General features: G+C 55.3%; 6 protein-coding genes across 6 annotated transcripts; 3 read left to right on the top strand and 3 right to left on the bottom strand.

The window, feature by feature from the left end:
• Window positions 1–114: 114 nt before the first annotated feature.
• Window positions 115–3842, bottom strand: MRS44_000738 (uncharacterized protein; the record flags this gene model as incomplete). Its single annotated transcript, XM_065624173.1, has 3 exons — window positions 115–2691; window positions 2746–3758; window positions 3818–3842. The coding sequence occupies 3 exons, from the start codon at window positions 3840–3842 to the stop codon at window positions 115–117; spliced, it is 3615 nt and encodes a 1204-aa protein (XP_065479884.1).
• Window positions 3843–5297: 1455 nt separating this feature from the next.
• On the bottom strand, window positions 5298–8245 carry MRS44_000739 (uncharacterized protein; the record flags this gene model as incomplete). The annotated part of the gene is made up of 2 exons (XM_065624174.1): window positions 5298–5459; window positions 5504–8245. 2 exons carry the CDS (start codon window positions 8243–8245, stop codon window positions 5298–5300), a joined length of 2904 nt encoding a protein of 967 aa, XP_065479885.1.
• An 8-nt stretch (window positions 8246–8253) lies between these two features.
• MRS44_000740 (uncharacterized protein) lies at window positions 8254–10233 on the bottom strand (the record flags this gene model as incomplete). The annotated part of the gene is made up of 5 exons (XM_046280681.2): window positions 8254–9000; window positions 9067–9224; window positions 9340–9711; window positions 9986–10156; window positions 10218–10233. The coding sequence occupies 5 exons, from the start codon at window positions 10231–10233 to the stop codon at window positions 8254–8256; spliced, it is 1464 nt and encodes a 487-aa protein (XP_046138635.2).
• A 4880-nt stretch (window positions 10234–15113) lies between these two features.
• MRS44_000741 (uncharacterized protein) lies at window positions 15114–16314 on the top strand (the record flags this gene model as incomplete). Its single annotated transcript, XM_046267488.2, has 2 exons — window positions 15114–15535; window positions 15591–16314. 2 exons carry the CDS (start codon window positions 15114–15116, stop codon window positions 16312–16314), a joined length of 1146 nt encoding a protein of 381 aa, XP_046138637.2.
• A 530-nt stretch (window positions 16315–16844) lies between these two features.
• Window positions 16845–17823, top strand: MRS44_000742 (uncharacterized protein; the record flags this gene model as incomplete). The annotated part of the gene is made up of 3 exons (XM_046274978.2): window positions 16845–16932; window positions 16982–17071; window positions 17120–17823. 3 exons carry the CDS (start codon window positions 16845–16847, stop codon window positions 17821–17823), a joined length of 882 nt encoding a protein of 293 aa, XP_046138638.1.
• A 1002-nt stretch (window positions 17824–18825) lies between these two features.
• Window positions 18826–22275, top strand: MRS44_000743 (uncharacterized protein; the record flags this gene model as incomplete). The annotated part of the gene is made up of 2 exons (XM_046267489.2): window positions 18826–20862; window positions 20914–22275. 2 exons carry the CDS (start codon window positions 18826–18828, stop codon window positions 22273–22275), a joined length of 3399 nt encoding a protein of 1132 aa, XP_046138639.2.
• Between the last annotated feature and the right edge of the window lie 1702 nt (window positions 22276–23977).

A 23977-nucleotide genomic window follows, 5' to 3' on the forward strand; every position in this document is an offset into this window, starting at 1 on the left:
ACACAGCCCGTTGCTCCTCCTATGTTCCCGAATGACGCGCTTGCTTTTTTGTAATGTGCCAAGAGCCCGACGACGAAGTAGCTCCTGGGGTCAATTTCGTAGTTCCTCCATTCTTCATGGCACGGGCATGGTGTTCTCCTTGTCTGGAGATAGGCGAGACATTGGCGCCCCGAATACGTAGCTCGTCGGGGGCGCGCTTGCTGGTGAAGCCATTCGCGAAAGCGGCGTCTGTCTTGAGACCGTGGTAAGATATTCAATCGCCTCCAGTCGCTTCGCCTGGAATGCTCGACTGCGTTCACGCTCCCGTTCCACGTGAATTAGACGTTCCTCCCAATCCGCCTTAATCTGCTCGCCCCTCTTCTTTCTCTCAGCCACGTCCTTGATGCGCTTCTCTGCCTTCTGGCAAGCAGCGTCCAGCTTCTGGGCAAGGGCTGCAGAGGCCAGCCTGGGCGACTTATCTTCTCCACGTTCTTGGGCAGAAGCACCCCAGAAGCACCGAAAGACGAGCGTGGTTTGCTTGCCGTTGCCGTCTGAGCCCCAAATTGCTATCGAGTCCCCGTTGTAGACTCGAGCCCAGTGGTGTGCTGGTCCGCTGTGGTTCTTAGCATCAGACGAAGCAAGCAAGTAGCCATTGATGTGAATTCCAACCGAGGCCTTCGTCGAGATGTAGAAGCAGTACGAGTTCGGGTCTCCTCCATTTCGAAGCCACGGAGGGGGTACCTTGGCAGGGTCCTTTGCAGGGTCAAAGCCATCTCCGTCCCTCCAAAGTAGCAGTTTCAGTGCGTACTTGGGTACTCGTGCGTCCAACTTGTCCTCAAACACCTCAGTATTCGCCGGTCCACGCCCGAATGACACCAACGTGTCAGTGACAGGAAAGGAGATGGGGAGACATGACTGAGGGTGGGACTCGAACATCCCGACGGCTTGTCTGTTGGGCTCCTCTTCCGGAACTGGCACAATGATTGGGTTGTGCACAGGAAGGGTGTCGGGGATCTGAGAGTTGTCAACGGGAGCCGCAGTCGGTGGAAACTCCATCGGGTCATCGGTCGTGCCCTGATTCTCAAAAGTCAGAGGCATCCGCGAGTTTGACCGGCCTAGTGTAGCTCGTCCTCCTGTCCGTGGAACAGGAGGAAAGTATTTCATAGCCAGACCCCAGAGAGGAGTCTTTCCTGGCGCAAACTCCTCGCTCCTCTCAACAGCAGCCTTCTGAAAGGCGTTGTATTGAAGGTGAGTCATTTCCGGGTAGTTGAAATGCCAAGTCACCTTGTCTTGCTCCCAGAAGCCCTGCTTGTTGTAGGGGCCGTCGAGTTGTCGTCCTGAGCCCAGTCTTTCGATCTGCGGCACCTGAGCCAGCAGTTTGTACTCCTCCAAATTCTCATTTGCCAGGTTCTCGATATTGTTCTCTGACTTGAGTCTCTTCATGGTGGGCTTTCCCACGGGTGTGCTGTCGAACTCATCGCTCGTGTCCTGTGAAGGGGGCTTGCGTTTGCTGGTGTTAAATTCTGCCGACTGCAGAGAGTAGTTCGAGGGTGCAAGGTTCTGCACGACGGAGTCATTGCCACCCAAGCTCTGAGAAGCTACGTCTTCCACCAGACTCTGCAGCTGATCATCCGACTGGTTCTGGGCGATAGAAATGTTGGTCTGACGATGAGTTCGGCGGTTCCTCCTCCTTGGCGTGGCAGAATCGTCTGACTGATAGGCTTCGTCCACATCCTTGCCTAGGATTTCGGTTTGCCCTCCGCTGAGGTTGCTCGCTTGCAGGTTGAGCAAGTCTTCCGGGATAACTCCTGAGCTACCAATCGCAGAGATGCCTACTTCACCAAATAGTCTCGGTTGTTGTGTCTCTGGTCGCCCGCTGAAGTTCTCCTTTTCTGATTCCTCGCCCATAGAGTCGCTGATTCTGTCTTCCTCGAAGTGACGCTGCTGAAGCTGAGAAAAGTTTCCAAGCATATCCTCATCCTCTGAGATCTCATCAAACGATTGTGACGCGCTGATTACCGACTCTATGCCAGTGGACCACGGATGGTTCTCCAGCTCCTTGACCGTTGCACGGTGCTCGGGCCGTCTCTGAAGCATCCTGCAAAGAAACTCGATGGCGTTTTCTGAAACGTCGTTTCGCTGCAGAGGCGTAATGTTCAGTCGGGTCGTCATGATCTTGTGTAACAGCTCGGAATAGCTGATCCCGCTCTTGACGGGATAAGGAGGCGAGCCTGTCAAAGTATAGAATAGCACGCCGCCCAGCGACCAAATGTCAACCGCGTGGCTGTATCTCTGGCGGGGTGCGCGCCGCATCCTCTTACCTCGACTACGCACTCCGTCGTCGTCATACTCCTCGTACTCGGTGTACACCTCTGGCGCACAATACAGCAGCGTTCCGCAGAACGTTCGCAAGAAGGTCTGCTCGCTGTCCACCATTTTTGACAGACCAAAGTCGGTAAGTTTGAGATCGATAGGGTTCAGCGAGTTGATGAGAATGTTGTCGGGCTTGACATCTCGATGAGTGATGTTGTTGGCATGCAAGTATCCCAAAGCGCTCAATAGTTGTGCTGACATGATCCGAACAACACCTTCGGTCAAAGCTCCCTGGTCCGAGATGAGTTTGCCCAGATCGCCCCCTGGAACGTATTCCATGATGATGATGAGCAACCGGTCATCCCACTCAAAGTGCTCTATATAGCGAACGATGTTGGGCTACAAACTCGCGGTCAGTTTCAGTAGGGTATGAGAGCAGCCTTGAGAACTCACATGTTGTACCCGCTGCATAATCTTCATCTCATTCTCAACCTTTTGGTCCAACACGCCGTTCTTGATGAAGCGGCGCTTCTCAAGCTCCTTGGCCGCATAGGGCAGACCGTCGTATTTGGAAGTCACCTTGTGAACCACAGCAAACGCTCCCTTTCCGATTGATCCGGTTCGATTGTACTTTCCAGAGCCCGTCCACTCCCGTTGAGTCTCTCTCCTGTTGCGTGGTGATCGCGAGTTGGCTTGCGTGATCTCGCCAGTCCCTTCTCTCTTAAATCGAGCCTGGACGGGATCCTTGAAGAGGTCAACGTGCCCGCCGGGCCCGGGAGTGATGGTTTCGGTCTGGTGCTTCAACTGATGGCGCACGAAGAAAGCTTCGACTTTGTCGGTATAAGCCTGATCGTACTCATTGTCACGGCGCGGAATGCGGACACGGAAGGTAAGGTCCCTAGCCTCTTGGTGAAGGTAGACTTTGATGATGGAGCCAGAGGTCAAGACCCATTTTGTCAGGGGAGGATTAGTGTTTCCTCTGGCGTTCGCGTTGGCATGGGCGGTCAGCAGGTTGCCATCGGCCCAAGTACCGTTGGTAGATTGATCCTCGATCATGACCGAGCCATACTCGTTCACATAGATGCGAAAATGAATGTTGCTGACTCTCTTGAGCGGGTCGTGCTTGAAGACAATATCGCAGCGCCCTGGGTTGCGACCAAAGACGAAGCCGGCCGCAGGGTTGTTGAGCCGGGCTGAGAGACGCAGGATGATGGCATGGCTGCCGGTATTCGTCGGGTTGGCGAGAAAGCGGCCGGCCTGGTCCTCAAAGTCGTAGTCCGGTTCGACACCGTCCGCCTCGTCCTTACCGATGATGTGAGGAGAGTCCTCCTGGACCAGACGCTGCAGCTCGAGGCGGGCCGAGTCGGAATGGGGGTAGAGTACGCATATTATGTCGGAGATGTCTTCGTCTGAGAAGCCCGAATTCTGCTTCCCGACTCGGCGCGGGTCGAGGACATTCTGGGTTGCTGTTGGGAGCCTAGGTCAGCCTGGACAAGAGTTGGATCGAGCCGGAGGGGGAACATACCTTGCGTGGGCTCGTCGCCGTCCATTGGGAGCGACCCGAGCAGCCTACGCCGCGAAGCAATGCCAGATTGCCGTTTTGGAAGTTATCGAAGGCTGCGACGGTGCAACGGGTGAGATCGTGGAAGAGAGTTGCGCGGCGGCCGCAGGCGCAAACGTTCAAGGCGGGATGTTTTGGGCGCAGGCAGGATCGATCGCTTTCTGTACGTGGGACAAGTTGGGGGAAGCTGCGGTTTATCCCTGTTCGGTCGCGTCGGAGTTGTCTTGTGCGAGGAAGAAGAGTAAGTAAGAAAGAAAACAAAAAAGAGGCAGAGATGTCTGGAGGAATCGAGAGCCAAGAGAGGGGAGCGGGATGGAAAAAGAAACCACAAGCACCGAAGGAAGGGACGAGGGACGTCACGACAGTCTAACAACGGGACTTCCTTTGCTGGCCCTGGTTGGCTAGGGCCGATCTCTCAGTGAATGAGGGTGAGAGAACTAACAACCCAGGCATGGAGGGAACCTATCGATCCATGGATCCCATTTCACCTGGCCAGCGCTTCAGGCCCTTCACAGGTCAATTAGGCACCCTCTGATGTCTCCTGGGGGCCGCCTCTTTAGCGACTTTTGGCGCCATGAACCGCCTACAAAGCAATTCCTCAGCGGCGGGGAAGTGAATCGAGGTGCCGTGATCACCAACGAAAGACCCCTGCTTGATGGATGCCTCAGCAACCAAGCTCATCTGATTACACAGAAACCAGCCTTTGTCAACAGGGTCACGTCACGTTCTCTTCTCTTTGCTTCTCCCGAATTCACGCGAATCCGCGAAAAGAAACCTAGGGCGCGTCCAAGTCACGCGCATCGCCACAGCCTACGGGAGAAGCCCCAGCCTACGTCGACGGTCAGCCGCCATTGACAATGCCTAGCCTCGAGACTCGCCTTCAGAGTCGGCCTGGATAGAAAAAGTCACTGGACACCGTCGCCTGCCAGGGAGTCTCAGGTTCGCCCAGGCCCCACAATCTCCACCGATCGAGAGGCCACCAGGGACTTTGGTCGATGGCTTCATCCGTGACAAGCCAGCCTCTAACAACCACTCGCTCAACGCCGTAACTAACGTTGAGAACTCAATTGCCCGGCCTGGGAAACACATCTTACTTGAACTCAGCCAGTCCATCTTGATGCTTTCGCTCGACTTTACCAACACAGACAGACAACGCCAGTATTCGAAATAAGATATGCCAGATTCAACATGCATCTATCTTGTTTATTGCTTTTCCTAAATAAATGCAGATGCTTCCCATGCCCACCATGATATGCAAGGCTGCTTCTCGACCATTGTCGTCAAATCATTCGCTCTACTCTTACATCCTCCAAACGCCCGTGTATGCATGTATCAGTGCCTGCTCCATATAGTCTTCCCATGCTCATGTTATTCTCCATAAACATTCGCATACTGTATCTAGCTAGAGATCCCATCTTGTCAATTTCGCTCCACCATTCATAACTTAAAATGCCTGCCCCTGGTACTGTGGGTGGACATTGCGCGGTGCCTGTTGAGATCCGGGCGCCGGGCCGTACTGACCCTGTGGCGGCACGAACCGGGGGTCAACCTGCTGCGGTGTCCGGAGCGGCCGTGAGAAACTGGCTGGTTGTCCGTAACCTCCCGCCTGCTGGGGTCCGCCATACGGCATTCCCCCAGCGCCATACTGACCGCCCCCCCTCCGCCTCCTCGACCCATGGTGCTGTAGGCGCCGCCCATCTGCTGCTGCTGCTGCTGATAGGCTTGTTGCTGGTATGCTGCTTGCTGTTGAGCCATTTGCTGCTGCATCATTTGTTGCTGGGCCATCTGCTGTTGCGCCATCTGTTGTTGAGCCAGCTGTTGCTGGTGCTGCTGAGTTACCTGTTGTTGGTATGCCATGGCAGCCTGTTGTTGCTGTCGCTGGTTGATCGCATGCTGTACCGCCTGGCTGCTCATCCCCTGCTTCATCTGCTGCTTCTCCCGTTCTCTGGCTTCGATGGCAGCGACCAAGCCTGAGCCAGAGGAGGCTTGTCGCTGGTGTCCCAGCATGGCGGAACCTTGGGATCCCTGCCGTTGATGCCCAGGCACACTGATCAATGGTGCCCCCGTCAGACGAGCAACCTGCTCCTGTTCGCGAGCGCTGAGATGACTGGGTGCATCTCCCGAGCTGACAAAATTGAGAGCCGAGTTCGCACCGCGTGACCCGGGACGGGAGAGCAATTCAGCTGAACTACTTCGTGAATGCCGACCTGGGCCACCTTGGAGGCCCTGAAGCATGTCGTAAGAACTGGTGCGCTTCATTGATCCGCCGGGCGTAGTAGGTCGACCTCCACTAAGCGTGTTGCTAGAGGCGCTGCGAGCATGGGCCGCTCTCTGTTGTACAAACTGCTCAGCACTGAGGCCTTGGGAGGTGGACGGTGCGGCCGATGCACCTGGCTGCCATGCCATCGTTCGCTTCATGTCTTCGGAATCCTTGCGTCCATGAGATCCCTGGGATCCATAGGATCCAGATGACTTGTGCGCTGGCGGTGTTGGCCGTTGGTCCGCAGGGGAATAAGGCCTTTGAGCCGGGTCTGATCCAGGAGTCAGAGCACTTGGTGTTCTGTTGTGCTGTTGCGTGGCGCCGTAGTTAATGGTCGGCCCAAAGTTGATCTCTGGGATGTCATAGCCGGCATCTCGTGGCATTTCAGGCTCGTCACTGCCACCGACTGTCTTGAGAACTCCAGCGCGAGGTCGCTCCACAGACTTCTTGGTTTCAGTAGACTTGTGGGTGCTGGCGTAGTCGATGCTGTTCACAGAAGAGCTGTCGTCGTAATGGCTGCTCTGGCCGCTCCTGTTGCTGCCCTGTCGTTGAGGTGGGGGCGGCCTTCTGTCAGAGGTTGGGGTGCCCACAGGTCGGCGGCCTTGGTCAGATACATAGTGGTCGATAATTTCGTTGGCTGTCACGACGCTGCTAGTCGACATGGTTGACGCCTTGGGTTCTTCAAAGGTTGGCGCTTCGAAAGTCGGCGCTCTCTCGGGCACAGGCTTTCGATGGGCCATCTGCATGGGAGGTCCATGTGGCCCAGGGGGTCCCGGGGGTCCAGGAGGTCCAGGGGGCCCAGGAGATCGGCCGGGGCCTGGCCGAAAATTGCCGTAAGGACCAGGAGGTGGTGGGCCATGGCCTGGCGGTGGGGGTCCGTTACCACGGGCCCGGGGATCTGAGGGTCTCCGGCCGTCGGGTCCGGGACCTCGGGGGTCAGAAGGCCTCCGTCCGTCAGGTCCGGGACGACGAGGGTCGGAGGGTCGCCGTCCATCAGGTCCAGGTCCAGGGCGGCGAGGGTCTGAAGGTCGCCGTCCATCGGGTCCCATGTCAGGTCGACGGTTGGGGTTTTGCGGATGAGGGGAGCGTGGAGGGCCCATACCTGGGGGCATGGGAGACCGCTTACCGTCCGAGGTTCCAGGTCGGGAGTTCGGCCCACGCGCATAAGGGCTTGGAGGTCCGTAGGGGGACTGGGCTAGCGGGGATCGAGATCGCTGTTTTTGGAGATTGAGCGGTGGTGGGAGGTTGTTGGAGGAGGGATCCTGGTTTGGCGGACTTAAAGCTTCACGCGAGCGGTTGTCGTTAGCAGATATCCCTACGGAGTTGGCGTGTGATTGAGGTACCGATGGTCCAGATCTCGCAGCGTCCACCTCGCCTTCTCGTGGAGAAGGATTCGAATCATTTGGTCCGCCCAGGCCTCCAGCCGTAGCAAGCTGGGCAAGCGTGGAGCTAGAAAGCCTGCTGTTAGCCCGTCGAAGCTCAGGAGAGTGGTATGCTTTGCTGACGGGCCGGGCCTGGGGCCCATGGTTGAAAGCCGGGGGTCGCGAAACGGGCTCCGGAGTATGCATCTTTCGCATGCCATCCAAATCTCTCAAAGGTGGAGAGCCTGAAGCACCCCGGTTGTTTTCATAACCATTGCCGAGCTCAGCAGGCGCCTGGTTTTGATATTGGCCGCCCACAGGGGTTGGGCCACGCTGGGGCGAACCAGAATATGGGCTGTTGCCATTGAAATCATGACGAGGAGGAGGAGGACCGGCCAGATGGTTGGGGTCAGAGGAGTTGCGGCCGTGACCACCTTGGCCAAAGGCCACCCGTGATGGGTCGGCAGGTGCAGAATCCGTTCGCGTGCGCTCAGTCAGTGAGAATGAGCGCGAGGACCTGGTAGGACCTTGCTGGTCTTGGAACCCGATTCTCTGTTTCGCACCGTCTCCAAAGCTCAGCCTGACGCTCTTCCGACTGTTACTTCGGGATCGAGTAGCCGGGGCATCGTCCATGGCATTCATCCTTGTCCCCGTCGCTTCCTTCAGCTTCTTTCTCCACTCTCTCTCGCCCCAGTTAGAGCTACCATCTTCGAGAATCAGGTTGGAGACGTCGAGGTTTTCGAGATAACCGTAACGTGAGCTCTTGGGCATAGCAAACATCAGAGATCGGGAGTCGAGAACGCTGGCAACGAGCTTCCCGGACGACCGTACAGACCAAAGGTATCCCAGGTGGGGAAGAGGAACCGCAGCAACATCTCGAAGCCAGTGACGGCTGGGTGAGTCTCGGGCATGATGAAGACGAAGCCTTCGGTAGACGAAGGTGGGTCGGTGTGGATAGCGATGTTGCCCTCAATCTTGAGCAGCGTCGAAGCCTCGATCAGTGACTTGGCTTGAGGATAGATGGCATATGCCGAGTAAGCGTCCGTGATTGTCGCAATCGGCTGAGCCTTCTTTTGCTTCTTGCCGTCCTTGCGTTGGTCGTAAAACTTGATATCTCCCTTCAGAGTTGGGACTGGAGAACGGTCATATGGCGACCTCTTCTTCATCTCCTTCTGGAGCTTTGCGTACTCCTTCTCGTCGGGCGGTGTGATGACACACCAGCATCTTCTCCAAGGAACACCGGCACCAAAACGGACCCTAACCCATTCTTCGGTCTTGAACCGCGACCTCTCCATGATGACACCAATATTGTTAAGTGTTTTGCCCTTGCCAGCAATGAGAGCACCAGTATAGGCCTCTTGCATTGTGGAATGCTCAAACATGGCGAGCCGGATTCCAGCAGTCCATTGTAGCAGTGAATGGCGCGAGTTGAAGTGAAGAAGATAGCGGTTCCTTCCGGCTGTTGAGATGCTCAGAATGTTCTGTAGGGGCTGTTCATCGCTAGATCTCGTGGGCAAAGATTCGATCTGTTGCAGTCGTGTTAGTCTTCCGCAAGTGACAATCCACATGCGTCAAGGGACGAGGCCAATTACCATCTTAATAGACGCATCTGTCAAGTTGATAAACTTGGGCAGGACCTCGCCATCCTCCCCGGCGGCATCGAGCTCAGCGGCGTCCCATAGTGACAGGACGGTTCCCACGAGCTGGGCAAAGCATTCGGTCCAGGTTCTATCAGGGTTCGGGCGGCCCTCTGCCAACTAGTTAGCCTGAAATGCACGTGTGAATGGGCAGCCTCAAGTGGAGGGGGCTTGGCGGTAGGGGCTCTGTGGGGGAGGGGACAAGAGGGTGTGCAAGATCAAGCATACGTGTATTCTGGTCGTCGAGCTTGAGGAAATATCCTTCCTGGTACAGCTTGTTGGAGTGGCTGTTGAGGAAGGAAAAGATGGGCTGAAGCTCCGGAATCGTGTCCTCTGTGATATCCATGATGGGCGGTTGGTGTGCCAGGACCATAGACGGGGGTCGTGATGAACTGCGTCGACGAGGGGGCGTATCAATGGGTGAACCGCTCACAGGCGTGCCATAATCTGGTCGTGACGGCGGTGTAGTTGGTCGAGAGATGTCGTTACTGACTCTGTGATCGGGAAAGGGCTCGTTGACAGATGTGGTCTTGCGGTGTCCGTACGGCGAGCCGGAGGGGGAGAGGACGAAGGAGGTGGTGTCTTTGTGCCCGCAGAGAACTGGGACATAAAAGAAAGGACTAGATATTCAACCAACAGGTTAGCACCAGGACGGGATGAGGTGAGATAATATGGCTTCCCGGGGGGCGAGACCAGAGGGAGGGAGAATGGAGTCCGGCCGGGTCGGGTGTCCCTTGGGCTCAGGGACCCTGCTGAACGGGCTGCCAGTAGTACCCTGAATATGCTAGCCCAGGAAATTTTGGGCCGGCGCCAGTGGAACTTGGCCCAGCCCGTGGGACTTGTGTGTTCCCCCGCCGTAGCGAGAACGACGCACGCCCAGAAGACCCGACTTCCCCCTGCGGCGGGTGTCGCAGGCGGCGGCGGGGAGCGTCAACTGCCCGTCCAGTGGGCGCCGGGCAGGGACCGCTAGTGCCACCGGGTGGACGCTCTCTGGTCTCGGTGCGCACGTCCACCATCTGCTGATGGCGCATGCGAAGAGGCAGCCCTGGCGGGCGGACAGGGCCTGAGCTGGAATGGGATTCTTTTACGAATGCACGAATACGCACCTCGATTTCGACCCATGTTGACGAAGCGGCCGGTTCAACCGGGGCAGATCTGTGAGACAGGAAATGAAAATCGAGGCAGTTAATCCTCGCTCGCTCGGCGGGAAGGGAGAGACAGCCAATTGACCCGGCTGCGCGCAAGGGATGCCCAGAGCAAGGGGAACGCCGAGAGATGAAGGGGTTGCGCCAGCCACGATGATGACGATGTGTGTTGTCGTACACGGATGGACAAGTGTCTTTGATAGTTAATTATTGCTTATCCTCGAAGATCGGCCAAGTCAGGGCGAAACCGAAACCGACAGACAAAAAAAGTAAAGAGAGGCCAAGCAGCCCTTGCGTTCTTGGGACGTGGGTGGACGGTTAACGTTATTGTACGTTGAGACTCTAGACTCCCTTTGGGGCTCGGCGCCGGTCTGTATCCATCAAAAGGTGGTGCTCTGGCGGATGCGTCGGACGACTGGCATGTCAGTTCTTAGCCGTGCCAAGGGTAACAGGACATCCAGGTCGCAATCTGGCAGTCGGGACGCAATGGACAGGCGAGAGCGACTGCGATACACGGCAAGACAGGCGACACAGGGCTTGGCTCTGCTGCAGCCGGTTAATATAATCACTGAATACGCGGGACGAGGTGGCCGGCGTCGGGCTTGGAGGATCGTCGTCGGGTCGGTGGTAGTGGGGGTGGGAATACGTCGTCGCGGTGCGTCGGTGCGTGCGTGCGTGCGTCCTCCGGAGCTGCGGGCTCCCGTAGCTTAAATCTGTTGGAGGAGGCTGGCAAGACCCAGAGCCAGAGGTTTTTCTTGGAAGGTGAAAGAAGGAGGGTTGTCCCAAACCAAGGTTTTCTATGTCGCGATGCTCGGCCGGCGCGGGGGTCCCTCTTTTAAATCTTGCGAGCTGGAGCACGAGACGCGCGGAGCGAGCGGGAGGAGGGTCCAGTCCAGCTGCGTGCGTCTTTCTTGCTTGCTTGCTCCGTCCGTCGATGGGATGGTCTGCCTTTGAGTGGTGACGGGCCAAAATGTTGGTCGACTAATATAGCATACGTCACCGACGAGCGGCCGCGGGCTGGGCGAGAAGTCTAAGTGCACGTCCAGAACCGAACGCCCTCACTAAGAATGACCCTCTTTTGACCGAGTGGGCAATAGTAATGTCGGTGAGTCGAGTGACAGACTGGCTGGATGCGACAAAGGATGGTGAAAGCAGGGGCCGGGCCAGAAGCAGACAACAACTAAGAGGTTCACAAAGGAAACAACAGAACGAGGCCGGAAGAGGGAGGAGATGTTACATGTGTGGGAGAATCACCAGGGAGGATCATTGTTTCTCTAAATACTTTTTTGGTCGTCGTGTCAAATACGCCTCTCATGAAACGAAAATAGTCACGGAAACGCAGAGCAGGTACGAGATCGGGTGTGTGCCTTCCCTCTCCGAACGATAGAGGCGACTGGGTGGACGACAGAGAAATCTCATGTATAAGCGGGCTGTTTTCCTGTATGCGATTCGATTGTTAGAGAGATGCCACCCAACCATCCCAGCACTGGCCCCAGTTATCCATGATCCAAACAAGATCCAGACGTGCGTGGTGCAACATGAGAAGACGGCGCGCGTCTGCGCATCTTGGCGCCAGCTATTCCAGGTTTCATGACGCTTTTCGAGACGGCTTTTCCCTGGCCAAGCACGCGATACACCAGAAGCCAAGCCATGGCACGGCACAGCAGAAGATGGTGAATGGCAAAAGCCTTTCGCTCTCGCTCTTGTCTGTCTCACAGAGTTGCCGGCTGTAGGTTGGTTACCCTGCCGCTGCAGTCGTTGCCGCCGCTCCACTGAGGCCGTCGTCTTCATCATCGCCCAGAACGGGAAAACGAGAATGCTGGCCAGCAGTGGCTGGGGTCCCAAGAGGCCCCCCCGGTCATGAGGTGGAGTCCCTCCCACGATGGCATGGATTCGCCGTCACTGGCGCCAGTTCCCAATCGTCGGGGCTGTCGGTCGTTCAATGCTACTACCGCCGTCCCCACGCTCGAGCTTCAGCGATCTAGAGCCAGCCACTCCGGTTCGTCATCAGTTGTGTCGCATGTTTCGCGCTGCTACCGTCGAGTCCGCTTCACTGGGCTCGCTGGCTCACTGCCGCGCTGGTCGAAACCGCGCCGAGCCGGGGTGGAAGCCGGCTCTCGTATTGCTCAGTGGTGTCCTCTGCCAAGCCTCAACATCATGTCTCTCGGTGACGCTGCTCCACCATCCCGCTGTCTGTAAGTGCGTCTCGAGGCGCCTGAATGCCGCTAGAACGTCCACTCAGCGCGACAAGGGGTCCTGCAAGGCGAAAAAGCGGGCTCTAATAGTGCTTCTATATCCGCTCTAGTTACGGGTCATGTAAAGCTTGGCACACCGTCGAGCAGCCTTTTTGTCAGAATGCGTTTCTCGTCTTGCGTCAGGATATTGGATCTACCTTGGCAATTCCACGAATACTAGACTTTGAAATGAGGTGTGCTTGGCGGCTTTCTCCTCACCTATCGACTGGATACCCAACTGTGCAAGCATAGGCACTATCTCCAAGCTCTTCAACAGATAGATTTTCACGTTCCACGTCGTCACTTCTACTGGGGTGGTCTGGACCACGAGCGGCCGCCAATCCCACATCCTAGCCTGCGCAAGGGCTTCCATGGAAACAAACCAGGGGTCCTCTCACACAGAAACAAACCTGGAGAAGGTCAAGACGACGATTCAAAGTCAGAGGAAAGTAACTCTGTCCCGGATTCCAAATTGTGGAGGCTGTGCGTACTCTCACCACTTGGCAAAGGCAGGATACGCAGTCCAGCCAGTACATGCGGCATGACCGGAGGGAACCCTTGGTGTACTCCGCGTTGTTGTTCACCCTGAGTCTGACGGGCGTGTCATGCATCATGCGGCGTAGAAATGCATCCAAGATCACCACATCTTGGTGCTCTACTTCCCACACAAACATGTCAGGGCAAGATTAATCGCCAACCCACCCGGCAACATCGGCTTCCCCTTAACCATGCATGCTCACTCAGCCGCCAACGATCCGCCCAGAGTTCCAATCACGACAGCCCTGGCGTATACGCTCACTGGGCGGTTAACATCAAAGGCCAAGAGCTTGCGCGTCAAACAATGGGGAACTCGTCAGTCTTGATTGTAATCGGCAACACTTTCAAAGTCTCTGCGTGCTACGGTACAAGCCGGCAACCCCCCCGTGTCATCAGCCAGGTTCCACCTTGTTTGATCGTCAGGCATTTGAGAGCCGACAACTCACTCACCCTCTGGTTCAACCATACTGTACGTGCTACGTATATGATACAGACAGGCGCTCATGCTTGCTGGGATCACGTCTGCACGGAGGTCGGCATGATCGGGTCACCCGGCGCTACTGGTGCAAGGTAGAGAGAATTTCAAGATGGCACCAAATTGGGAAATGGGCCTCCTGGCTCCAGTTGAATATCACCATTTATCCCAACCCCTTACGTCATGTCTTGTAGTTGCTCCCAGGGGCCAAGTTCAGCGATAGTTCTCGTTCATTTGAACCAGGGCATTACTATGTAGTATGGCAGAAAAATATGTGTGCTCGCCTGGACTTATACGAATATTCGTCAATAATACGATGCAACAAAACTAACACCCCAATTCTTAAAGTTTTCGCTTCAGTATCATGCTCAGTACGAAAACTCTCTCAGCAGCATTGTTAATTTGTGGTAGAAGAATTTATCCGTCTGCATGTGCCCCCAATATTTTCCTGCCTACCGTTGAAGCGCATGGAACTATGGGCTGTAGTGCGCAGTTATGGGACCCTCCCATGGGAACTATCAAGGACTAAGATAAGACGTGATGATAGAAGTCCCAATAAAATGCGTCATCTGGCGGTCTTCATTTCATCGTCGATGTTGATGGCTTGCTCAAGGGAGTGGAGGACGCCAATATCATTAGGGCGCCTTGTGGTCGAGCATCCTCCATTCTTGGCATTGGATCCAATGCTCGATCCTCCGGATCTGGTTCAAACAAGGTGCGGCACTCTTCCACACAGACACACCTTATTTGTGATCTTCAAAGTTGGCGTTTCATGACGTGTAGATACTCACCTTCTGCGGTTGGCGACAACACGTGGTGCCTCCAAATCCAGACTCCAGGGTACTTCCATTTGATACGGCTTGTTCGTTGTGGTTTTTGTCTTTGACCGCTGCAGGACTGTCACTTTGGGTCACGCAAGATCAGAACAGTGGCACATTGCTACATGAGACCCTCTCCACCATGGCTGCAAAATACATCCATCATTGACATCATAGAGGCTTCTTGGCTCTACCGGTTGTCCAGCTTCCCCAGATAATCATCTCCCTCAACTGTTTCTCAGCTGTTGAGAATATGGGGTAGCTCTAGGTTGGGCGAGAGGCGACGTCATGTGCCGCTCTGATTGGGCGCTGCACCCTCACGGACGATCCCCGAAGCTCAACTTTTCGAGGACAGCTTCTTACAAAAGCAGCAGGTCGACCGCAGGCCACAGAGGAGCCCGTCCCCCCTCAGGGAGCGATATAGGGGAAATTTTTACCATGAGCCCCTCGGCTTAGCCGTCCCTTTCTCGGTTGGGGTCAACAAGGGGCTCGGTTTCTAGCGGGAGAGGGCAGCATGTTGCTAGTGTTTCTGAGCCATTGGTCGCCCTGACTCAAAAGTTGTCTCTCTTCTGGATGACGCCCTTTTTCTGGTGCGGTGCGGTATCGGGCTTATCACGTGTCCTTGTCTGTGATCTCAGCTACCTTGCCTGGTATCTCGCAAGTCGGTCGCCCAGACCACTCCTCGGATCGCTACCTATCTGTGGTCATCTCTCTTGCAGAGAGCAAAGCAGCAATCCCATCACAGGTTGCGGCCAGCAACTCCACGGGGCTGCGCCTGGCTTTCACAGCTGGAATGCCCAGTCCACCGTCTTCAACTCTGGCGGCCCTCCCGACAACCTTCCTACCATCGCTCACGGTGCGACGCCTGGCACACACGACGACATGGCGACCATGTCGCGAGAGGTGGTTCGCTTCCGCAGCGACACCGCTTTCACATAACCCTCCCGTCTTGCCCTTTCGATTCGAAACTGGCATCGGCCTGTTCGCCAAACGAACGCCCCGCCCGTTCCCCCCGCCATTTCTCTCCCCTCCGTCTACGTCCTTCACAGATCCTCTGAGTACGCATCACCAGAGCCGCGACCGTCGCGCCTTCGTCAACGGAGAGCTCATCAGAGGCAAGACAAACGGCGACGATGCTGTCTACGCCGACGATTATTTCATCTGTGCCAACGACGGTGTGGGAGCCTGGGCGACCCGTCCGAGGGGGCATGCTGGGTACATTGCCGGACAACTTCCGAGGTTATCATAACTTTTACTGACCTCGGTGCAGACTCTGGTCAAGACTGATTCTTCATTTCTGGTCGGCCGCTATCGAGGAGCAGCGCATCCGCTGTCTCTCATCGGAGCCTCCCCAAGAACCTGACCCCGTTGCCAGTCTACAGACCGCGTACGAACAGACCCTCGAGGCGACAACGTCGCACGACTGCTTAGGTACAACAACGGCCTGTGGCGCGCAGTTGCACTTCAAAACCTGCCCAGACGACGAGGCGCAAACATCGCCTGTTCTCTACGTAACTAATGTCGGCGACTGCAAAGTCATGGTCCTCCGGCCAAGTGCCGAGAGGGTGATTTACAAGACGGTGGAGCAGTGGCACTGGTTCGACTGCCCGCGGCAGCTGGGGACCAACAGCCCCGACACGCCCACCGGCAATGCGGTTATGGACAAGGTCGACCTAGAAGTTGGCGACATTGTGCTTGCGATGAGCGACGGGGTAATCGACAATCTTTGGGAGCATGAGATTGTAACAAGGATACTCAAGAGTGTGAGGGAATGGGAGTCTGGAGAGCACGCAGAGGCCCACCAGGGTGATCGCACTGGTGGTCGCAATGGAGGGATGAGGATAGCGGCGCAAGATCTTATGGCTGCTGCAAAGGAGATTGCCGTGGATCCTTTCGCCGAAAGTCCATTCATGGAGCATGCGATCGAGGAAGGCTTGGCGAGTGAGGGTGGTGAGTACTGGCGCAGTTTGCTTTGTCGAAGACAGCCCGACTAACATGAGTAGGAAAACTCGACGATATCAGCGTTGTCGCAGCCCTCTGCGTAAAAAACGAGATTTGACGTCAATAGTCTCTTTGCTGGACAACTGAGACGCTCTACAGGGACTTGCAGTAGACTTGGGAGAGTGTCATGTCATGTGGAATGATGCTCCAACTACAGGGTATACAGATAATTGAACGGGCGCAATACGGGATCGGATAGTACTTATAATGAATGATGCTTCAGTCGGATTTAAATTACATAGAAAGAAGTATACTAAGATCAAGATATAGCAGAGGTATGCAAACCAGAAGAGAGCTGCAGCTTGACATGATCATGGCGAACCGTGGGTGTTAGTGGGATAGCGGGGCATGCAGGAGAGGAGCAACCATGGATGGACCCGCCTCTTATCGCACGTGCCGCAGATTGGCCGGCCGAACTGATAAGAAATTTATTTTCTGTTGCTCGTCTTCAACGCCGTCGCATCCAGCTTGTTGAACCTCAGTCACCTACCTTGTGCCCTATTCCGCCAATCGCGTATCCAAAATGAGAGGCAAAAGGTCGAAGCAGTACCGGAAGCTCATGGAGCAATTCTCCATGACTTTTGGTTTCCGCGAGCCGTACCAGGTCCTCGGTGAGTTGTCGCGACTTGCGCCTAAGAAGATGAAGCTTACCAAATTCAGTCGATGCCGAGATGGTGCAAGACTCTTCTCGCTTCAAGATGGACCTTGAGCCAGCATTGTCGAGAACGGTCCACGGAAAGGTTAAGCCCAGTACGTCTGCCAGCAAAGCGAGTCCCGAACGAGTACTAACAAACCCAGTGATTACGCAGTGCGAGATTCGAAAACTCTATGCCAAGAAGAACGAACCCGGTGTGAGCGCAGCCATTGATCTAGCCAAAACTCTGGAGCGAAGACGATGTGGTCACCATCCCGACGAGTACCCCGAACCGTTGAGCACGCAGGAATGCCTTCGATCCGTTGTCGACCCCAAGAACACGAACCAGAACAAGCACCGCTATGTGGTTGCCAGCCAGGATCAGGATGTGCGAAGAATGCTACGGGGTATCAGAGGTGTCCCTCTGATCTACATCAAGCGAAGCGTCATGATTCTGGAGCCAATGGCCGACGAGAGTGTCCAGGTCCGAGCCCGTGAAGAGAGGAGCAAGTTCCGGGCCGAGCTCAAGAATGCTCTGGGCAAGCGAAAGCGAGAAGACGGGGATTCAGACGATGAAAAGGACAAGGTTCAGGCCGGCGATGGAGAGGCTCTTTCAGCAGAGGAGCAAAAGAAGAAAAAGAAGAAGAGTTACGGCACCAAGGGACCGAACCCATTGTCAGTCCAGAAGTCCAAGAAGAAGCAAGAGGGACAGTCGCGAAAACCAGCAGGATCCGAGAAGAAGGAGGACACACAAGAAGCCCCTGCCAAGAGAAAGAGACGGCGGAAGAACAAAGCTGCCGCTTCAACGGCCGACCAAGGAGAGGCCAAGGCTGAGCCTGTCGAGGCCACAGGGGAAGCGGAGAGTTGAGGCATGGAGTGAAGGATCGGTCGTGGCAGGATTCCAAGACAGGAATGTTGATGGAGGGGCGCATCACAAGCGAAGAACGTGTTCATATTGGCCTACTAGGAGGAGTATTCGATGGTACAGATACCCGAGGAATATAGCACAGGCGAAGACAAGGCCAAGGGGCGTAATCAAAAGGATCTAGATTTTGTCACGAGCGTGTAATCCTAAAATGGAAGTCGAGATTATCTCATACGCCAACAGCTAGAGCTTAGTGCCCACACAAAACGACCAAGATACTAAGACGGCTCTCGGCAAAGACTCATTACCTAGGGCATTTAATGAAAAAGACATCAAGGGTCGCGTGAGGCATGTGAGTGCGAAATTGGCCGGGGCTTGCAAGTGATGGCATGGAGTCGTGAACTGAAGTGACGGGAGACCCATCATGCCATCCATGGATCCATCCTAGACACATGCTCGCCCCCCACTGCAAACTCACGAAACGTCCACTAAGCAGCCACTGGAAGTCCCGCCAGCCGCTACCATCCGCCAGGACCACCCGCCGTCGACTCAGCCATCCGATGGGCCCACCCCACCTAATGTCAAGTCATCCTTCTTGGAGTCCCGCCAATATAGGAGGTTTCTGAGAGAGGGACGAGGGTTCATAAGTTCGCCCTTCTTTCTTACAGCAAGTCTGCTCAATCCCTGACATCGGGGGGTGGTCTATCTGGTCGATTCACCACCTACATCATCCTACTTTACTCGCCAATCGGCCCCCAACCCTGACGAGAGTCCTCTGTCTCGCAGCTACCGCGAGGGCCAGGGTCCGTCTTCAGACTACAGCAAGTCCTCTGGGTCGAATGGTGACAGACCGCGGCCCTTTCGATTCTCCCGATATCCGATCCTTCTCAGATCCTGTGTCGGCTTCTCAACGATCTGTCTCTGCCCCAAAGAGAGTCCCATTCGAACCACAGACGCCACACGTCACCCCGAATAGTGCTAGGACCCGCCGACCGTCGAGACATCATGACTACACCGGCCGTCGAAGTGGATGACTTTGGCCTCCCCATTAGGCGTTATCCCACTCCCAAGAACGATGCACCTGTCGAGCCGACCACAGAAGAGAAGGGAAGCCCGGCCACAAATGCTGTAGGCGGTGAACAACCGAAGGCTCCTGAGGAGAAAGCAGTCAAGACTCCGACCACCGCCGTTCCCGAGGCCACGAAGCCAGTCGATAATGACGATGACGACTTCAAGGATGCCCGCTCTCAACAGCCTACACCTATCGAAGAACCAGCCTCGAAACCGTCTTCTCCACAGGAACCGCCTGCGCCGGTCGAGTCCAAGCCTGTGGTACAAACAAAATCCCCTGAGCCAAACACGGCATCCACCAGCGACTCCAAATTGAAGGAGCCCGCCGAACCACAGCCTGAGGCGACCGAACCCTCGAAAAAGCCTGCGAATGTTGAAGTACCGGTCGACAAAGATCAGCCATCTCATGCCACCGAGTCGAAATCGAATCCTCCATCTCCCACAGCCGCTCGGGGCCGCGGGACCAGCAATGCTAGCCACCGAGAAGGCGTATCCGAGTTTTCCCACCAGCACATTTCTACAAAGGTCGAGGAAAAGGAGAACGAGGATGATGGATGGCAGGAAATGCCGTCATATGCCAGATATGATATGTATAATGACGACAACAAGTTGATTGCCAAAGAATACGACCCCGAGGAGGATGAGAAATATGGCTACGCAGGACTTGGAGGTGCCGGCAAGGGCTATACCCGTGTCCTCGTAGATGACGATGCCGAGTCGGCAACGAGCATGGACGACAATACACAGTATCTCTTCAGGCCGACCAATGGAACGAGCATGGTTGACGACGATGAGGGGCGTGATGCCATCTCCCAAATGCAAGCAACCAAGGATCTTCTCACGGAGGGACAGAGAGTCGCATACGTCGGCTTGGTACGTCTGGAGATTGTCAAGATGGTGAAGGAGGCAGAAACCCTAGAGACAACCAGGAAGACGAAAAAAGAAGTGAGCCTCGCATCTGAAGCCATGATGATGTGGGGACAAAAGATGATGCTCCGACTCTACGCTCATATGGAAATCAACGAGGCCGAGCAGGTCATGATCGAGCAGCTCGCTGATCATGGAGTCATGCCCCAGGACCTATCGCCGGCACTCAACACCAACGCGAGAGTGGCGAATCCCATGGCCGACAGCGCCTCAGGAGGCACCTCGACGCCTGGCACGCCGTCGCTGTTCTCGGGAGACGAGACGCCGACAGAAGCCCCTCCACCTTATGAGGCCCCTGACGTCGAGGAACTTCCCGATGTCAAGACTCCCTCGCAGCTTCCAACAACTGCTAAAATCGATATTGACCTCCGTTGGACCGTCCTCTGCGATCTGTTTCTGATTCTAATCGCGGATTCGGTCTACGACGCACGCTCAAGGGTTCTGCTGGAGCGGGTCGGTCAGAGCCTTGATATCTCGTGGCTTGACATCTGTCGGTTCGAGAAGAAGGTCACAGAAGCATTGGAAATGCAGCAAGCCGCCGAAAAGGAGAATTGGAACGAGGACGAGCATACAGAGGCCCGCAGAAAGAGGGCATTGACTCGACGTTACGTTATGATGGGTCTGGCTACCGTGGGTGGTGGTTTGGTAATTGGCCTCTCGGCTGGACTGCTGGCACCCGTCATCGGTGCTGGTTTAGCTACTGGTCTGACGGCCATCGGAGTGACGGGCACGAGTGGTTTCCTGGGCGGTGTTGGTGGTGCAGCCATCATCACATCGGGTGCAGCGACGACAGGAAGTATCATCGGTGGCAGGGCGGCCGGCCGAAGAACTGGTGCAGTTAGGACGTTTGAGTACCGGCCGCTTCACAACAACAAACGTGTCAACCTTATCGTGACCGTTTCAGGGTGGCTGACGGGCAAGGTGGATGACGTCCGGTTGCCTTTCAGTACAGTGGACCCTGTCATGGGAGACCTTTATTCAGTCCTGTTCGAACCCGAGATGCTTCGAAGTATGGGAGATACCATTAATATCCTGGCTACCGAGGTAAGTTCTATAACCTACTGTAAATGGACAAGCTTGTCTAACGCGCAATAGGCTCTCACTCAGAGTATCCAACAAATTCTAGGTGCCACCATTCTGGCCGCTCTCATGTCGGCACTCCAGCTTCCGATAATCCTTACCAAACTTTCATATCTCATCGATAACCCATGGGCAGTTTCTCTAGATCGAGCCACCTCTGCTGGTAAGATTCTGGCAGATTCCTTGCTCGAGCGTAACCTGGGAACTCGCCCAATCACGCTCGTCGGATTCTCCATCGGAGCTCGAGTTGTCTTTTCTTGCCTGCAGGAACTATCTAAGAAGGGCGCGGTTGGTATAGTCCAAAACGTCTACATGTTTGGCTCGCCTATCGTTGTGAATAAGGACGAGTATATCCGAGCCAAGACGGTGGTTTCTGGGCGGTTTGTCAACGCCTTCAACCGCAACGACTGGATCCTGGGATACTTGTTCCGACTGACGAGCGGAGGCATCCGTCGAATTGCAGGTCTGGCTCCGATCGAGGACATGCCCTGGATTGAGAACATGGATGTGACGGATCTCGTGGTGGGCCATATGGACTATCGACAACAGATGCCAACCCTGCTTATGAGGTGCGGATGGTCTGTCGAGAGCGAGGAGTTTGTCGAAATTGAGGACCCGGATCCGGACAATCACGCCGAGCGACAGAGGGAGCTTATCAACGAGATCGAAGAGGCGCGAAGAGAGCTAGAAAAGGAGGGAAAGTCGAAGAAGAGCGGGCGGTTCAGCTTCTTTGGGCGACGAAAGAACGCGGACAAGCAAGACTGGGAGATTTACGACGACACGAAAGGCAGGGGCGAGGCTAAGGGCGAGGCTAGCACTAAGGATGGGGACGCCAACCAGGGCGTGCTGTTTGATATTGATGCAATCAGGGCAGAGATTGCCAAAGATGCACGTGGGGGCAACTCAGAGGAGATCCAAGTGAGGGAGATCAAGTCAACGCTGCCTCCTATGAAGTTGGATATGGCATCGATTCCATCGTCCCCGGCGGCTGCCAACAGTTCTCGAGACGACCTGACTGCAACTCGGGACTCGCGCGAAGCTGGGGTATCACAGGAGCACTCGCGTAGTTACACGCCGAGTTACACCAGACAAGCATCGCCGCCAGACTATGGCGCAGCATATGGTGGAGGATTTGGCTCGGGACATGGCAATGCATACGGCTCGGCCCGGGATGAGGACGAGGTCCAGATGACGTTTGATACGTCGTTTGACGATCCTCCACGATCGACAACAGTCCCACCAAAGGAGGAGACACCGAACCGGCCAGAGATCAAGTCTTCTCACACGCTGCCAACCATGACCATACGAGACCCCTGGAATGACCCGGATGATGACGACTTTGGCAAGGAGAAGGAGATTTCGATGACATTTGCGTAAACCTGCCAGACTGGAGTTCTTTTATGGGCGACATGAGCGGGTGACAATCAGGATGACGGGATGAGGCAATCTGCACCTATCCGAAGGCGTTTCTTGGTTGATGGGTGAGGAAGGGGATGGATGTTAGATTCCCGGCCAGCCTTTTCAAGTTTGTTCGGAGGCGTAGCTTATTTTTGGATGCTGTCGCGATCCTTGGAGCAAAACGGGCCTGGCATTAGTCTCATATCTATGTGGTATGAGCAACGAGCAGATGAACAAAGCAGCAAGCAGTACAAGACAGAGAAGATATATCATACCCACCATCACATATAAAAGGTTCGACGGGGAAGACGTTGACCAATCATGGGGAAGATTGTGTGATGTGGATGGCAGTCTTTGTTTTGTGGTCGGGTCTGGCGGATCTATATTAAGCATAGGTAGGCATGGATGTCACTGGGCACGTTTGATCCTCCTTTGTTCACCAGTTCGTTACACGACAAGTAGCACAATACACGTGTCCTACGGGCCTTGATCCATGGCATTGGCAAGGGAACAACGAGGCTCGAGGGGAGGGGCTAGATCTACACTGCGGAGGGGCCGTCGTACGACAACGGTCGGTGGCGAAAGAGGGCGTTGAAGCGAGGAGCCGACAGTGCAAGGTAACGCAAGAAAAAGAGGTGTTTCCAAAAGAGCGGCTGAGTGTACAAAAGTGCAACAGCATAGCCGAGAGGGAAGAGGAGGAAAACTCTGTTGCCCGAGTGAGGCTTTGCACATGCCACGGCTTGTTGGATTGGTTGAGGGGGAGGGATGGAAGCAAGGATGGTAGGCGATTCGCTAGCCAAGGCGATAGGGATGGGATATTACCAGCAGTTTCACACTTGAATGGGTTGGCCTCTCTGATGGTGGCTCCATTTTCTTCTCGAAGACGACGCTGACAGCGGGAGACGAGGACTGGCACTGTCCTCCTAGCCTCCCTCCGTCTATTGTCGTTAGACGACGGATGATGGATCTACAGTACACACGGACAACTCGGGGGCGGCGAAAAACAAAAACCGCAGACGCATGCTGTTGGATCCATCCCATCCCTCTCTGATCCTGCGACCATCATGTCTGAGGCGTCAAGCCTGATCAGCGGAGATGGGATATTCTAGGTATGGATGTTCATTTACCGCACCACCACGGCAACAACAGGCAAGGAGGAGATCGAAAGGCCACGAGACTGGATCAGTCGTCGATACTTGATGCCGTATTGGAATCAATTCATTAAATACCCCGACCGACAGAACCGAACCAAACCAGTTCTCTCATCAGCATCAGCGGAAGAGCTGACGGGGCTTAGCGCCAATAAGTGTAAGACGACGCGCCGACCATTGAGCAATCTAGCGGACGCCCGTACTGTACTCGAGGTGGACCCCCCCTGGGATTACTTTCAAGCCTTTCCTGTCAGCCGCACCGGGGATCCAATTGGGCTGGGGTACGGGTGGGGTGCTCCAGCGCGGGCGTTTCATAGGGCAGAATCCCTTTTTGTGGAAGGCAGTCGCCGACCGGGGCTTGCACCGCCCCTCCCCACTCTTTCCCTCTCCAGCTAAGGGTTGTCTTGCCGTAATATTGGGGGAGGTACCTTTAAGTAACTTGGGCGTATTAAAGGTTCAGATGGTTGATCAGTTTGATGGTTGTTTTTATTGACAGATCCAATGGATGGCTTCTTTCAAAACGTTCATCT

Source organism: Fusarium solani, assembly GCF_023522795.1.
Source record: "Fusarium solani strain SB1 chromosome Unknown bctg00000000, whole genome shotgun sequence".
NCBI lineage: Eukaryota > Fungi > Ascomycota > Sordariomycetes > Hypocreales > Nectriaceae > Fusarium > Fusarium solani.